Below are 15,469 nucleotides of genomic sequence, written 5' to 3'. Positions count from 1 at the left end.
ACACTAACAGCCTTCTAGTAGTCATATTCAATTTTTTAAATATATTTCACACTATTTGATTTTAGGATTTAGTACTTTTGAGCTTCCTTCTGAATATTTTCTCCTCCCTCAGCTTCAAAGACACCAAATTTCCCTGTTTAACTTCCTAAATCTGTAACTATTCCTGCCTTGCCCTATTGTTTTCTCATCTTTTCCCCCAAAACCCTGAAGCTAGTTATTCTGTAAGGCCTTAATCCTGAGGGTTTTTTGTTTGTTTGTTTGTTTAGTTTTTTCCTCACTCTATGAAAGGCTAGTCCTTTGACTCCAGGGACCAACACTATCATTGATTTCTCTTCTTTTTTTTCAATTTTATATTTGTTTGTTTTTGTGATATTTTTGGTGTTTTGCTGTTGTTTTTCAAAGATATTGATGTGATTTGTCATTAGTTTCATTACAAATGAAGAAACTGAGGCAAACCTGGGTAAGTAACTTGCACAGTTAGTATCACATTTGAACTTAGAAAGATGAGTTTTCTTGGCTCCGGGTTCAGCACTCCAATCACTGGACCACCAACTTCATCATCTCCTGCCTAAATATCTGCAATGGACTCCCAAGAGAGTCTTTCCCTCTCCTCTTCAATCTGTCCTTCAAACTGTGCCTAAACAATCTTTTCTATAGCTTTATATGATCATGTAGTTCCTCTGCAAAAATCATCAGTGGTTTCCTATTGGTTCCTGAATAATATGGGAGAGCTAGGTGGCACAGTGGATAGAGTTTCATGTCTAGAGTCAAGAAGACCTGAATTCAAATCCATCTTTGGTCATTTATTAGCTGGGTGACCTTGGACAAGTCACTTCACCTTGTTTGCTCATCTATTAAAATGGGCTGCAAAATAAAATGGCAAACCATTCCAGTATCTTTGCCAAGAAAACCCTAAATGAGGTCATGAAGAGTCGTGAAGGAAAAATTACTTAAAATGAAAGACCTATAATAATCTTGTGAGATAAGTCTTACAGGAAATGTTACCCCCTCTTTTATAGATTAGGAAATCCAATCACAGAGAAATAGCAAATCACTCCAGTATCTTTGCCAAGAAAAGCCCATATGGAGCCACAAAGAGCCAGGCAAGACTTCAACAAATGAACATTATCATTATCATGTGTTGTTTTGTTTTCATGTTATCTGACATAGAGAAAGGCCTCCTTTTCATCATAAGAATAATCCTCTATAGAGAGGCAATGGAAAGACACGGACAAGATTCCCTCTGGACAAGAAGGTATGGATGATGCCATCTGGATCTGTACCCACACTGGGTATATGACCCACAGGGAAGGACTCAAAAATCCATCTAAGGAAGCTACACAGATGAGTCTCCTCCCCCAAGACATTAAGTTCCATGAGGACTTATTCACACTTCGTATAGCTCTATAAACACAAATATATACAAATACCTACTATGAGTATTTAATGAATATTGTTGAATTAAATGGGATTCTGTTCAATTTTTAGAGTACTTTGACATCCACAGTCTTTGTCAGCCTGTTTGCAAGAGATAAAAGGGAAAGGACAGCTGTTTTATTTACACACCATCTAATTAGGCTGCTGAGAATCCCTGCCTCAGGCTGTTAAGGCAAATGGATAATTTAGTTCCCTCCACCACAAAACACAGCCCTGGGGGAAGAAATACAGCTTGGTTAAAGGGGCACTTTGTGGAGTAGAAATTCTCTGAGCAAGCTCTTATGGACCTTGCCTTGATGCCCAGAAACCATAGTTCTTACCAGTCCAACATGTGGCAGAGCCCAATCACAAAGTCTGAGCTGGAACAACCCCAGAGCCCACCTGAGCCAATCCACCTCTGAATAACAGACTTCCCTGGTCATCCAGTCTAAGTCTTTGGTGAGTGGAAAGCAATAGGCTCTTAAGCCATCCTATTCCATCTCACAAGCTGTAATTGTTAGAAAGATGCAGAAAATCAAGAACTAGAAAAATTACAAGAACCAAAATTATGATTATCCACAACTTGCCCCACCCATTGCTCCCTGTTCTGTAATCTGGGATCAAACAGAACAGGTCTAGTCCCTTCTTCAGTTATTTCAAAGATCTAGCCTGCTCTCCTTCAGTCTTCTCCAGCTGAGCACCTCCTTTCCTTCAAGTGATGATCTAAGAGGGCTTACTGAGGACTGGTGTACCAGAGAAAAGCTAAGACAAGAATACTGGAAATTGTCTTCTCAAAAATCTTTTAAGAATAAATATAGTTGATCATCTTGCCATCTAAGGGACGGGGTGAGGGGAAGGAAGGAAAAAATTAGAACAAAAGATTTGGCAATTGTCAATGCTGTAAAATTACCTATGCATATAACTTGTAAATAAAAAGCTATTAAAAAAAAAGAATAAATACAGATTTAAAAAAAAAAAAAAAAAAAGGTCTCCATTATAGCTCTGTGCAGGACAGGGGGTATGAAATAAATGGAATGTCAGGTCCCGTTGATTCCCTCCAAATATCTTACAGACAATTTGAATTTCCAACCATTAGAATCCGTCCTTTCAGGGAAAATATCTCTAGAAGAATCTTGTTAAAATGCACTGCTTAGGTAGCATAATGGATAGAGTATAGGATCTTGAGTCAGGAGGATCTGAATTCAAATGCAGCTTCGAACACTTACAAACCCATATGTTCCTGGGCACTGAGTGCCTCAAAAAAAAAAAAAAAAAAGTACCACTATTTTGAGAAAGGGGGAAAAATTTGCTAATTGGACTTAAATGGCCTACCACTAGGTATTAAATATCCTAAAAGGATGAAGTAAATAATAATGAGAAGGTTGAGAACATGAGTATTATTCAAGAAGAGCAGATGAGGAAAACATGCTACCCATTACAGGTGAGCCAGTAAGTACATCCCTGGGCCTTAAACATAAACACTTAAGATAACTGTTGGAATTGGCTATGACCAAAAAAATGAAAATTAAAAATATTGAAAGGAATGTGGGACATCTAGACACTAATGCATTGTTGGTGGAGTTGTGAACTGATCCAGCCATTATGGAGAGTAATTTGGAACTATGCCCACAGGGCTACCAAACTGTGCATACCCTTTGATCCAGCAATACCACAACTACTTCTATATCCCAAAGACATTCAATAAAAGGAAAAACTATTTTAAAAATATTTATAGCAGTTCTTTTTATGATGATTAAGAATTGAAAATCAAAGGGATGACCATCAATTGGGGAATAGCTAAACAAACTGTGGTATATGGTTGTAATGGAATTTGAGCTATACGAAATGAAAAGCAGAATGATTTCAGAAAAAACCTGGAAAGACTTACATAAACTAATGCAAAGTGAAGCAAACCGAACCAGGAAAAGATTATATACAGTAAGTACCAGCAGTAATGTATGATGAAGAATTGTGATCCATTCTCAGCTATCTAATGATCCAAGAGAATCCCAAAAGAGCATATTATCCACCTCTAGAGAATTTGATATTATTTGAATACAGACTGAAGAATGCTGGGTATTTTTATTCACTTTCTTCCTTTCATTTTTTTTCTTTTCTTTTTCTTTTTTTTTTTGAGTCATCTTGTACAAAAAAAAAAAAAACTAAGGTGGATATGTATTACATATATATGGTGTATAGCCTATATCTGATTGCTTACCATCTCATGGAGGGAGGGAGAGAGAGAGAGAGAGAGAGAGAGAGAGAGAGAGAGAGAGAGCGAGAGAGAGAGAATTTAGAACTTAAAACTTAAAAAAAAAAAAAAAGCAAATGCCATGTTTGAAAATGTAATTGGGAAAATATATGCGCATATATAAATATGTAATATCTATGGTTTTGGATTGAACTTCAAGACACCATGAGGCTGCATAAAGTAATGGGTAACGCTCTGGATTTGGAGTCAGAAAGCTGTAGATTTGAATTCCACCTTATGTGACCGTAACTGGTCGTCCCCCTTGTCTGGGTCTCAATCTGCTCAGATGAAAAACTAGGGATTCAATGACTTCTTAAGAGCCTTTTCTATTCTAACTCTATAATCCTACACTGTCTGTAGGAGGTGAGGGGGAGGAAAGAGGGAGAAGGGGGAGCAGAAGGGTATCCAAAAAAAAAAAAAAAACCCTCATTCATTGCTGTAGCTTTAGGAAAAATGCTTCAAAGGTTCCTTGATCCTTGTACACTTGCAAGTGGCAGGGAGAAAACAATGAACTAAAATTAGGTGTATGCCTTGTGGGAATTGCAGCTGCCTGGGGACTTTGGCTGAAATAGACTGGCCCCAAAACTAGACAGCTACAGACAGATCATGCCCAGGAGGGTGGAGGTCTTGCAACATTAACCAAGACCCACAGAGTCAAATTCTCCATTGAAATGACAGGCTGTTGAACTTTTAATCAGCATAGAAGATCTGCCAGGAAAAGTAGGGGCTGTAAGGAATTATCACACAAGATTTGGGATTCAGAGAATTTGGAGGTATGGGGATCTCCAACTCTTGAGGCTATTGTCTCCCCAAAGAGCAACTATCCTCTCACATACACCCAGGTACAGAATAGCAGAGGCACCCCAAGAGACATTTCCTTCTTTCCTTCTTGCCTCACTGTGCACAACCCTCCACCAAGGAGAAGAAGAATGGACAATACCAGTAGCACTTCAGCATTTTACACTAAGCTTGAGATTTTATAGATATAGATATAGATATAGATATAGATATAGATATAGATATAGATATAGATATAGATATAGATATAGATATAGATATAGATATACTAGGTTCACATATACATACATATATATACTAGGTTCATATATATATATAAGTACTATATATATATTAGGTTCATATATTTTATATATATTTATATGTACTAGGTTCATATTTTTTGCTTGCAAAAAACATTATGTATATATGTGTGTGTGTTTTTCTAGAACATTTTTCAGAGATTTTGACTGAGGGTATATGGGAGGATCCCCAGAAATTAATTTCTGAGACTCCCTTATCCTATGACAGATATCATTCAGTATTATTTCAGCTGCTAAGCATCGTGCTATCAGTAGTACTGTCTTCACCTTCACTGAAGGTCTCATCTCCTTCCTCTGAGACATCATGGTGAGGCTTTGGACTCTAAAGCTCCACTATATCACCCTAATTCTCTTATTTCAAACTTAGTAAAAACCCAAAGTCTGAAACTAGAACTAAAACAGAGGACTTAGATACCAGAGTACACATTGTTTTCCACAAAAGCTGGGGAGAAATCATCAAGAATGGTCTTTACAGGGTTAAGGGGGAATGTTCACAAGGGGATGTTTCTATTTCCAAAATTGGCCCCATTTCAAAGTCAAGTCTTAGATAACATTCCATTAAAGGGGGAGCAGGGAGGAAAGGGAGGGAAAGGGAATAAAGTATCTATTAAGTATTTATATAGTGTCTACTATGTTCCAAACACTATGTTAAGGACTTTTTACATATGTGGTTATCCTTTCCACATCACAACTTTCCCTATTATAGTTTTGATATATCACAGATAGGTATAGGAAATTAAATGGGAATTTTTTTGGTAGTTTTATGGAAACTGTAGATGATACACAAAGGCCAGCATGTTACACAGAAAAAGTTTAGAAATTCAGAAATGCACAAAATATATGTATAGTATTGTATAATATCAACACAAATGTTATACAATAAGGTACTGTAAATACTCCATTAAAAAAAGAAAGAAAAGAAAAAATTCAGATTTTTCTGGTATAAAGAGAAACCCCCCCCAAAATTTTATGTGGACCTTTCAAGTCACGAGAGTACTGTGTCCCTAACTCCTTCAGTGTGGAAAAGATACTTATATTATCTCACTTGTTTCCTACAACAGCCCTTGGAGATAGGTCCTGAGGGAAGATGGGAAAAGGAAGGAAAAAGAGAAAGAAAGAAAAGTAGCTAAAGGATAATTTAAGAAGAGATTTCCCAGTTATGTGACCCTGGGCAAGTCACTTAACCCTATTTGAGAGAGAGAGAGAGAAGAAGAGAAGAGAAGAGAAGAGAAGAGAAGAGAAGAGAAGAGAAGAGAAGAGAAGAGAAGAGAAGAGAAGAGAAGAGAAGAGAAGAGAAGAGAAGAGAAGAAATGAAGATGAAGAAGGAAATTAGAATTATTCAATCTTTGGTTCATGGATCCAGGTTTAAGAAGCCTTAAGTTGGACCAACACTTTCATTCTATATAAGAAGAAGCCAAAACCCAAAAAAGTCAATGAGTAGAATAAGTAATGAAAGAAATGAAGTGAGTAGAAAAGCTCGGAATCAAGGATGCATCTTGATAAAGAATCACAGTGTGGAAATTGTTTAGCAAAATTGTACATGTAAAACGTATATCAGATTGCTTGCTATTCTGAGGAGGGAAGAGGGAAGGGAAGGAAGGAGAAAAAATTTGGAGCTCAAAATCCTACAGAAATGAATGTTAAGAATCACCTTTATATATAATTGGAAAAATAAAACATTATTGAAAAATTATAGGAAATTAAATCTGGAAGAGGTCTGAGATCTAATTATTTAACATCTCTCTCCTCATTTTGTTGATAAGAAAACTGAGTCACAGAGAGAGGAGCCATGGAGCTAATAAATCACCTTGGATCCAAGTCTAGGTCTTCTGATTCTAAGTCTACAATACTCTTTCCCCTACATACCACATGCCTCCTATTCCCTCATGTTCGTTGTGGCACATAAAATCAATGTCTCTCAGTCAAACAAGGAGAGAGTTGAGATTTAGTCATGCCTCTAGTTATAAAAAACCTACAGTTTTCTCTTGCAAATACTAAGTCTGGCTCCCAAGGGGGCAATTTGGAGGCAATGTAGGCAGAGGGCAATTTCCCTGGCTGATTATCAGAGGCAGAGGGCAGTCTGGGTGTGAAGAAAAGTCAGGAAGAGAAAGGTCCATCCATGGAGAAGAAAAGATGAGGGAAAAGGGAAGAACAAGAATGCATCACAGACTTGCAGAATCTTTGACCTCCTCCCATTTCCTCACCCCTTCACTCTGGTTTTCCAAATGGGGCAGCTAAAATAAGGATGGAAAAAAAGACAATGACCTCCTCATCTGTGACACAATTCTCAGGTGGCAGGAAGATGGCTAGAGAGGCTGTTGTCTAGGGGGAGGGTATAGGAAGGAGAAGCAGCTGATCTGCTTTGCCTAGAAAGCCACATCCACAGAATGAATTCCTTGATTCTTATGAAGTAATCTACTTCCTAAAGAAAAATTTTGCCTGATGCTTGTCACATCCTGGAGGCTTGCCCCCTTACCCAACTCTAATCTTCCCCCAGCCAAATGGGAGTCTTTAAAATTGCTACTCAGAAGGCAGAGGGTGATGTCTATAAATAAAAATAACTAGGGAGTTCCCAAGGGCCATGAGAAGCATTTGGGTAGGTAGCATCTATACACTTGCTTTTGGGAATGGAAAAGAGTCCAATATGAAAAGTGTGAAGAATATAAGATGTAGTCAAATGATCCAGGTTTGGAATTTTGTTTGTTAATCATATTTTCTATGTCTCTGTATGTTTCTCCTCTGTAAAAAGAGATTTGGAATCTCATCCTGCCCAACTTGATCTGTAAAATGAGCAAGTTGGGCAGGATGAGATTCCAAATCTCTTTCAGTTCTAAATCTATTATCTCCTGTATCACAAAAATTCATAGACCATCTAAGTACTCTCTTTTGGGAACACAATGAAGTCTTTGGACCCTTTCTAAAAATCATGTTTTTAAATGCACAAAATAAAATACAAAGAATTACCAAAAAAATAGTAAAATTTAGTTATTAATATTTTTTAAAAACCAAGTTCATGGACTTTTTGTCTGACCTTTCACCAGGACTAAATCAACTGATTTGAGCTCCTCCTCCTGCTTCTCTCTCTCCCTCTATTAAGGGTGCATGGATGTGGTCACCAATAGGTACAGAGAGAAAGTGGTCATTGAATGTCTCCAACTTAGTGAATTATAATATATAATATAAATAACCTAGAATCATTTGCACTTACGAGATGAGAGAAGACTAAAACTATAGGCAAAATAATTGTGTGCACTTTATAAGAGACAATATACAAGTACAAATATCAGAAAGCATTCTCCAAGAAGTCTTCCTTCTGCTTCCAGAAATCCCTATCTTTCTTCAAAACAAAACTGCTGCTACCTCCTATGATACCCCTTATCTAGTCCCCCAGTTATTGACACTGACTACCTTTTGAAATTACTTTATATTTATATATGTGTATGAGAAGATTTAGAATTGAAAGGACTGTATGAGGTGACCTGGTTCAACCTCTTCATTTACAGAAGAAGAAACTGAGACACGGAAAGATTAAGATTAAGACTTAGTAAAATCACATGGATAGAATGCAGGAGAGTCATTATTTGAACCCAGGGCCTCTGATTCCAAATTCAGCACTTTTTCCCCTGGGAGCAACTTAAAATGGAAATTGCTTCAGGGCAAAACCAGTTTCTTTCCATCCCCAGAGCCTAACCTCAGATAGTGACATTCCCTAATAGGAGCTCTCTGGTTCAGTGAGTAGATGAAGTATTAAACCTAAAATCAGAAAAATGTGATTTCGATTCCAGATTCAGATCTTTATTAGTCAAGTGATCCTGAGCTAGTCACTTAGTTTCCTCATTTGTTCTTTGTTGTTTTTTTTAAAGGCATGAAGAACTGTGATCAAATGTAGTCTCAGACATTTACTTATATAGCTGTGTGATACCAGTCATTTAATTTTTGTCTGCCTCAGTTTCCTCAACTCTAAAATGAAGATAATACTAGGACCTACTTCACAAGTGAAATAATATTTATAAAATGCTTAGTGCTATATATTATACTCATATAATGAGTGCCATAGAAATGCTAGTTATTATTATGAATTGTGTGTTTGTTAAATGTTTATTGAATTGAATTATTCCACCTTGTTTTCCACTTCATGAACAAAGGCCCCTTCTCTTTCTTCTTCTTAATCTAAAATCATTATAATGCCCTATTCCTACTGAGAGATTTGCTTGCTTATCTTGAAAGGCAGTATGGGCAGAAGAAAGAGCATTGGACTTAGAGTAAGAAAAATGAGTTCAAATCCTAATTTGGATGATTACTGGGCTAATTATAACCCTGAGAGTCTCAGTTTCTTCATCTGAAAAGTGAAGATAAACATACTTATCTTACCTACTCCATTCCTATTTATAAAGAAAGTATTTTGCAAACCTTAAGGTACTATAGAAATATGCGTTATTGTTTGTCCCTCCTATTAGATGATTGGTTAGATCAGGGATTTTTAAAAAATTATATCACAATGTTAGTAAGATTAAAATGAGAATTTTGTTTTGTTCTGTTTATACCCCACCTCCTCCAAAATAAGCCAGTTGACTTCCCACAAAGGGAAAACTCTTATTTCATGGCCTCAGGTTGGACTACCAACCTCCTGCCAGTAATTTTCATAAACATCTTCCCAGAAGCACTGGATAAGAGAACATGGGTGAGTGTGCTACTTATCACTGCTGTTTGGAATACAATTGAAAGTAGACATGCTACCAATAGTAGTTCCATAGTATCATCTGTGTTTGTGAAGGAGAACACATTAGAGAGCCAACAGTGTTATGTAAAGGTCACTGAATTCAGAGTTCAGAATCTAGACAAAGATCTCATTCCTGATACTTTTCCACCTGTCGCTGAACCTCCCTAGTTCTCAATTGCCTTATCTGTGAAATAAGAGAGACTATATGATCTGAATGTTATCTTCCAGACCTAAATCTATAATCCTATGACTAAATTTCTTCAGGGCAGGAACTATGAATGAACACATATCTGCTGTATGTTCTGAGAATTCAGGAAAGATTTCTCCTAGCCCAAAGTTACAGAGCAGCAGAGAACAGATAGTGACTATTTCACCAATGCAATTCATATTTCTATAGATTGTAAGCACGCAGAGGACAAGAACTTTCATGTCTGCAAAATACAAGTTTTATATATTGTTACAGGAGCCATCTACTAGTGGCTTCTGAGGATCTAATTCTGACCCCAGAAGAAATCTCTTCATTTGAGAGGATGATAATGATACAAAGAGACTGAGAGGCAGTTGCATTCTCTGACTTCCCTCTTCTTCCCTCTTGCCTCCAATTTATTTCATTCCCAATTCAGAAGTAACATCTGTGTCAGTAAAGGCTAAATGGCAATTTCTTCAAGTGTGTTATAATTCACAGCTATCCAGGCTTTCCAGAGAAGTAACCTGCCCCTTCAAACTTAGGCATGGTCCTTAACTATATATATATATAAATCTCAATAATTAAATTGGCAAATCATCATGATACAAAATAATATTTTGTAATATAATCAAATTATATCAATTGTATGTTACATATTAATATATTATATACTACTCTCTTATACAATATATATTATATAATTACATATTTTAAAATACATATTTGATATGATAATAAAAGACTGGAACCTGTGATTTCTGATATAAAAAAGTCCCAGATAAGTTAATTCCTTCTATCAAAGAAGCACATTCAATGTAATGTAAAGTCTTAGAGAACAGTTGAGAAGTTAAGTGACTTTCCTCAGGTCATATGTAGAGGTGGGACTTGAACCCCCTTCTTCTGATCTCCAGGGCTAGTTCTAAATTGACTATGTCATGCTGCCTCTGGATATATATATCCATATGATATAAAATGATATTTTTTTTAGGTAATCAGGGTTAAGTGACTTGCCCAAAGTCAAACAATTAGTAAATGTCTGAGGCTGGATTTGAACTTGGGTCCTCCTGACCAGTGTATTCACTGTATCTTCTAACTGCCCCCATATCATTTCATATTTTTAAAAAATGGCATATTCTCCCCTGTCCACATTCCCTAAAAATTAGGGCATGTATGTGTATGACCTACCTCGCCATATGGGGTACAGTAAGTCTCAGGCTTCGTCATTCCACAGGTAGAGGAAGCTTTAAGGAATCGTGTCCTTCCAACCAACAAGTCCCCCACAGGAGGGTAGCAGGCCCCCCGAGAACAAGCCTGCTGGGCATGGAGTCCTGGCAGTGCTGAAATCACAGAAGTTTTAAAAAGGAAGTTAGGAGGGTGCTAAAGGATGTTACCCCCTCGGACTCTGGAATACCCTTCCAATGTTCTATGTGCAGGTCAGGGTAGCTGTGAGCTCTTTCTACCTTGGAACAGAATAATGACATCAGTCCAGATGACTTCCAAAAGAATGTCAATTTCATATATTGTCAATTGTCAATCATCTGAGCAAATGGAGCCAAGCAGATCCATCGATAATCAGAAACCACAAATAAGCTAAAAATCTCCCCTTGACTTTGGAATCTCCTCAGGCACAAATATTGAATCACATGAACTCAATCAATAATCCTGTCTATTTCCAGATCTAACTCTCATCTAGCATTAGTCTCTATCAGCAGGCTAAAATCTCTTGGATAATCCATTCTCAGAAAATTGGGTTGAGATATATAGTTTGTTCTCGTTTGAAACAATAACCAGTAGCAATAACTATACTAAAGTAGATAACAGTTAATTGTATAGATCTCTATAAATAACAGTTTCTGTCTGCTATTAAAAATCAAAATAATACAAAGTATCTAGAGAGAAATGTCCTTAGAGCTAAGTAGTAAAGAACATACTCTCCTGTGTACTGGAAAAACCAAAAATTGCCAACAAGTCAAAACAAAATGACACTTGGGAGCCACTAAAGGGAAGTAGAGATTTATGATTTTCCTTGAAGGACAAGGAAATTGGTACAAATGTATTCATAAGAGAGGTCACTCGTAAATTATGATTCTCAACCCAAACAGCCTTAGAACTGATATCTACACCCTGGTCCTTATTAGCCATCAGCTCTCCTCAGTCATCTTATCCATTCCCCATGAACAGTTTACTTATAGCCCAAGAGGAAGGGAAGAGACAGTACTTACCCATCAACATAATGAGTGGCCACATCTTCCACTAATGGAGAGATCTTCAGGGGATGCAAATTACCTGGGATAGAATAAGGTAGTGTGAGTCAAAACTCAGGAAACCTTCAGGATGAATCAGACCCTTCCTCCTAGCTTTCAGGCTCAATTCTCACCAGATTCTGTAATCCAGAATGCTCCTGAGTGATACAGAACTCTAAACTGGACCCCTAAACAAGTATATTTTAGCTAGTACCTGAAAGGTAGCATTTACTAGCAGAAAGAACCTTGTATTAGAAGATAGTCTTTGAGTGACTTGAATTTACTGTATGACCAGGGAAAAGGCATTATCCTCTCTGGATATAAATTTTCCCACTTAATAAGAAATAATCCCCCTCCCCAGGGATTGGGTAGACTTTGTTTCCTTGTTTGAAATAATAATCAAGATTACTCTATGAAATAAGTATACAATAACAAACTAATTAACAATATCAAGGTAGACTTTACCCAAATGAATGACTTTACCAAATAAATGTCCCTCATCCCTGGATGACCCTCTGTCATGAGTCACCTGAACTTGCTTCTAGGATGGGGCCAGGCCAGGAGGGTGGGCTCCAGACCTAATCTAGAATTAAAATCTTGTGATCTCCTCCCTACCTCTGTCTTCAGTGTTTTGAGCTCTATTAAAAAGAAATAAAATAAAATAAGAATAAGGAAAAAAAAAAAAAAAACAACTGTGGGGAATTCCAAGGGTTGTTATCATTCTGATGAAAGGAAAATGAAAGTCCTTTGAAGGGGCCTCTAAGAAATCCAACTCCTCTGTCTTTCCTTTGTTTATGAGTACTAACTCCTCAGGCCCAGTTTGAGAACAACAACAAGATGGGCAAAAGTCATAGAATCACACATGTAAAAAAGAACTTAAAGTTCCTCTGGTATAACATGTAATGTGCTTTGGAAATCTTAAATCATAAAGTGTAGTTGTTATAACTATTATGATTATCTTACAGATAAGGAAAGTGAGGCACACAGGGAAAATGAAGCAGCTATTGTTAGAGGAGCTAGTAGAAAATCCTTCTCATTCCTATTATGTGTGGTCACTGGGGGCTGGCAGATTTTTAAATAGGAGTGAAGATATCTTATGTGTTCTCCATGGTTCAATTGGAAGCATCTTAAAAAGTCTTATTATGGGTTTACATAAGGAGAGATGTGGAGAATGAGGTGAGAAAAAAGAAAAGACAGACATGTAGGGAAAAGGGTGATAAATTCTTACCTGGAGGAAGAGGACTGAATGCTTGGATAGGAGTAATAATCCTGCTCCCTCCCTAGTGGAAATAGCAATCTTGCCACTTATTAGCTGTGTGCCTTTGAACAAACCCTTTTCCCTGAGTTTCTTCCTCTGTAAAATGAGACTTGGGACCACCATAAGGTCCTTTTTAGTGCTAACAATTTATAAATCACCCAGATATCACTCAGAATTTATCAATGCTAGGAAGGCTGGCCCTAGAGTTTATATGAATTATAGTTAGAAGCTTAGAAATTAGCTAGTTCACTTTGCAACTGAATAAACCAGAGAGGATTCTTTCATTCTAAATCTGGTACTTCTGCCCTTACAATCTGAGGAAAGATCCCTTTTGGGGAAGGAGGTGGGATGTCCTTTGATGTCATCTGTTCCTGGCATCTTTTAGCTTATCTCATAGCATTGAAAGTACTGTTTATTCCAATTCCCTCACCCACCCATTATGCCAGTGAAGAAACCACGATTAAGTCAAGTGATTTGCCCAGCTAGAGTGCGCAGCTCAGACCAGAATGCTAAACATTTGCCAGCCTCTTGTTCTTTCTATATCAGCCTAATCTGGAAGAAAGGAAATAAAAGGAGGAAAAAAAGCTGAAAATCCCCCCCAGACCAGAACAAGCATTTTGAGAGTCAGTGAGAGAAGCTCCAAATCTCCCCAGTTGAGGGTCCTCTAGCTCTCCCCACCTCTGACTGATATCACATCTCAAACCAGAGTCTGGGTCAGTTCAAGCTCTTAGTACTAAGGATCTTCTCAGGTATGAAAAGAAACTTTCAAAATGTTGGGGCCACAGTCATTTTATCTTACAGTTTGGAGGTGAGCCCCATCGTGAGTTCATTTAGGCAAGAGCCCATTTGGAAGGATCCGTCTCTGGAGTTAGACCAGGTCGGCAGAGGGAGAAGAGGAAGAGGAGGAACAGAAGGGGCTTTCTTTCCCAAGCCCGGATGAGGAGGGCAGTTCACCTACCTCATTCGGTGCCTCTGGCTCTCCTGGCCTTCTCTGTGGAGCTCGGGCCAGCCCTACTCTCAGGGGATCTCTCCTGGCTCCAGGTATTTAAACATCAGCCTGGGTGGAACCCCACTTCAGGGAGTGTCTCAGGAATCTGTCAGCCGGCACGCCCATCTGCCGTCAGTCACCCGAACCCCCAGCCGGGACGGGACCAGGCAAGCGGAGTGGGTTCCAGAGGCCTTCCAACAAGCCTGGAGGTGCTCACTTCCCTGCCCGTGTAACCCCCTCCCCGGGGCCAGGAAAGGCTGCAAAGCCAGGGAACTACACATTTTAGCACTAGTTTTGGTGGATAAAGGGGAAATGTCTATCTTTACCAGGGTTACCGAGGGCAGGTATGTCCACTCAACCTTGGACCAAGCTCAACAAATAGCCAGACTATAGATGCAGAGATGAGGCCTTGACAAGTTCATGATTCAGAACTTGCTCATAGGCTGAAAAGGAGACATGGCCTAAAGCTAAAACTTCATAGTACTGCCCTGTCCAATTCTATTTTATTTTTATTTTATTGGATTAGCAAAGATCAATTTTCTCTCTCTCCCATTTGTCCTACACTAAACATTTATTTTTTTAATAATTTTTTAAATTTTTAATTTAATTAAAATTTTTATTTAAAGATGTTTAGATATATAAAAAAAAAAAAAATAAACTCTTGTAATACATGTGCATAGCCAGCTCCCCATACCCGGGAGCTACACAGTCCCAGAGGATCTGAGAGATTTGATGGGAATTTAAGGGGTTAGCAGGCAGTGACACTGTGGGGAAGAACAGAAAACTAGCAAGAGTTAAGAAAAATAAACAGAGTGAATCTAAAAGCTTCCCCTCAGGCTGTCTCTGGGAGGTTGGCTGGGAGCCCACGGGCAGGTAACTCTCTGGCTGAGTCACTCCCCCAGCTCCAGGGAGGGACGGCAAGCCCCACCTTCTCCACTGAGGAATGTCAGCCCTAAAGCAGGAAAACAGCCCTGACAACCAGCATTAATACAAGGATAAGTAAGACCAATAAAGTCCTCTCCAGCCAAGGGGAGAGCAGACTTCCTCTGGAGCTGCAACCAGCTCCCTCAACTCTGCTTCCTCTGAGGAATATTGCATAAGCCCTGGCAATCAGCTCCTTCCCACCATTAAGTGGTGAGGGGCTCCTGGCACCCAAGGGCAAATCCTCCGTGAGAGGTCCTATAGGACCACAAATAAGAATATTGGGCCTGAGTTCAAGTCTTGCCTACCTCAGACACTTACTAGATTTGAGACCCTGCACAAAACACTTTTCTCAGCCTCTGTTTCCTCATCTGTAAAATTCAAA

At 38.3% G+C, this 15,469-nt stretch overlaps 1 protein-coding gene across 1 annotated transcript in view; it reads right to left on the bottom strand.

The window, feature by feature from the left end:
• The window catches only part of LAMB3 (laminin subunit beta 3), a 66,189-nt gene extending 51,980 nt beyond the window's left edge, over nucleotides 1-14,209 (bottom strand). The window contains exons 1-3 of the mRNA XM_051998459.1: nucleotides 14,134-14,209; nucleotides 11,897-11,960; nucleotides 10,860-11,011 (exon numbers count right to left, since the gene is read on the bottom strand). Coding sequence (XP_051854419.1) covers nucleotides 10,860-11,011; nucleotides 11,897-11,921 — 177 coding nt within the window. The 5' untranslated portion in view covers nucleotides 11,922-11,960; nucleotides 14,134-14,209. The remainder of the gene's footprint in view (nucleotides 1-10,859; nucleotides 11,012-11,896; nucleotides 11,961-14,133) is intronic.
• Nucleotides 14,210-15,469: the final 1,260 nt, after the last annotated feature.

The sequence above is a fragment of the Antechinus flavipes genome, chromosome 4 (genome assembly GCF_016432865.1).
Source record: "Antechinus flavipes isolate AdamAnt ecotype Samford, QLD, Australia chromosome 4, AdamAnt_v2, whole genome shotgun sequence".
Classification (NCBI taxonomy): domain Eukaryota; kingdom Metazoa; phylum Chordata; class Mammalia; order Dasyuromorphia; family Dasyuridae; genus Antechinus; species Antechinus flavipes.
Note: the sequence above shows the minus strand (reverse complement) of the source record. Positions and strands in the feature narration are given on the sequence as shown.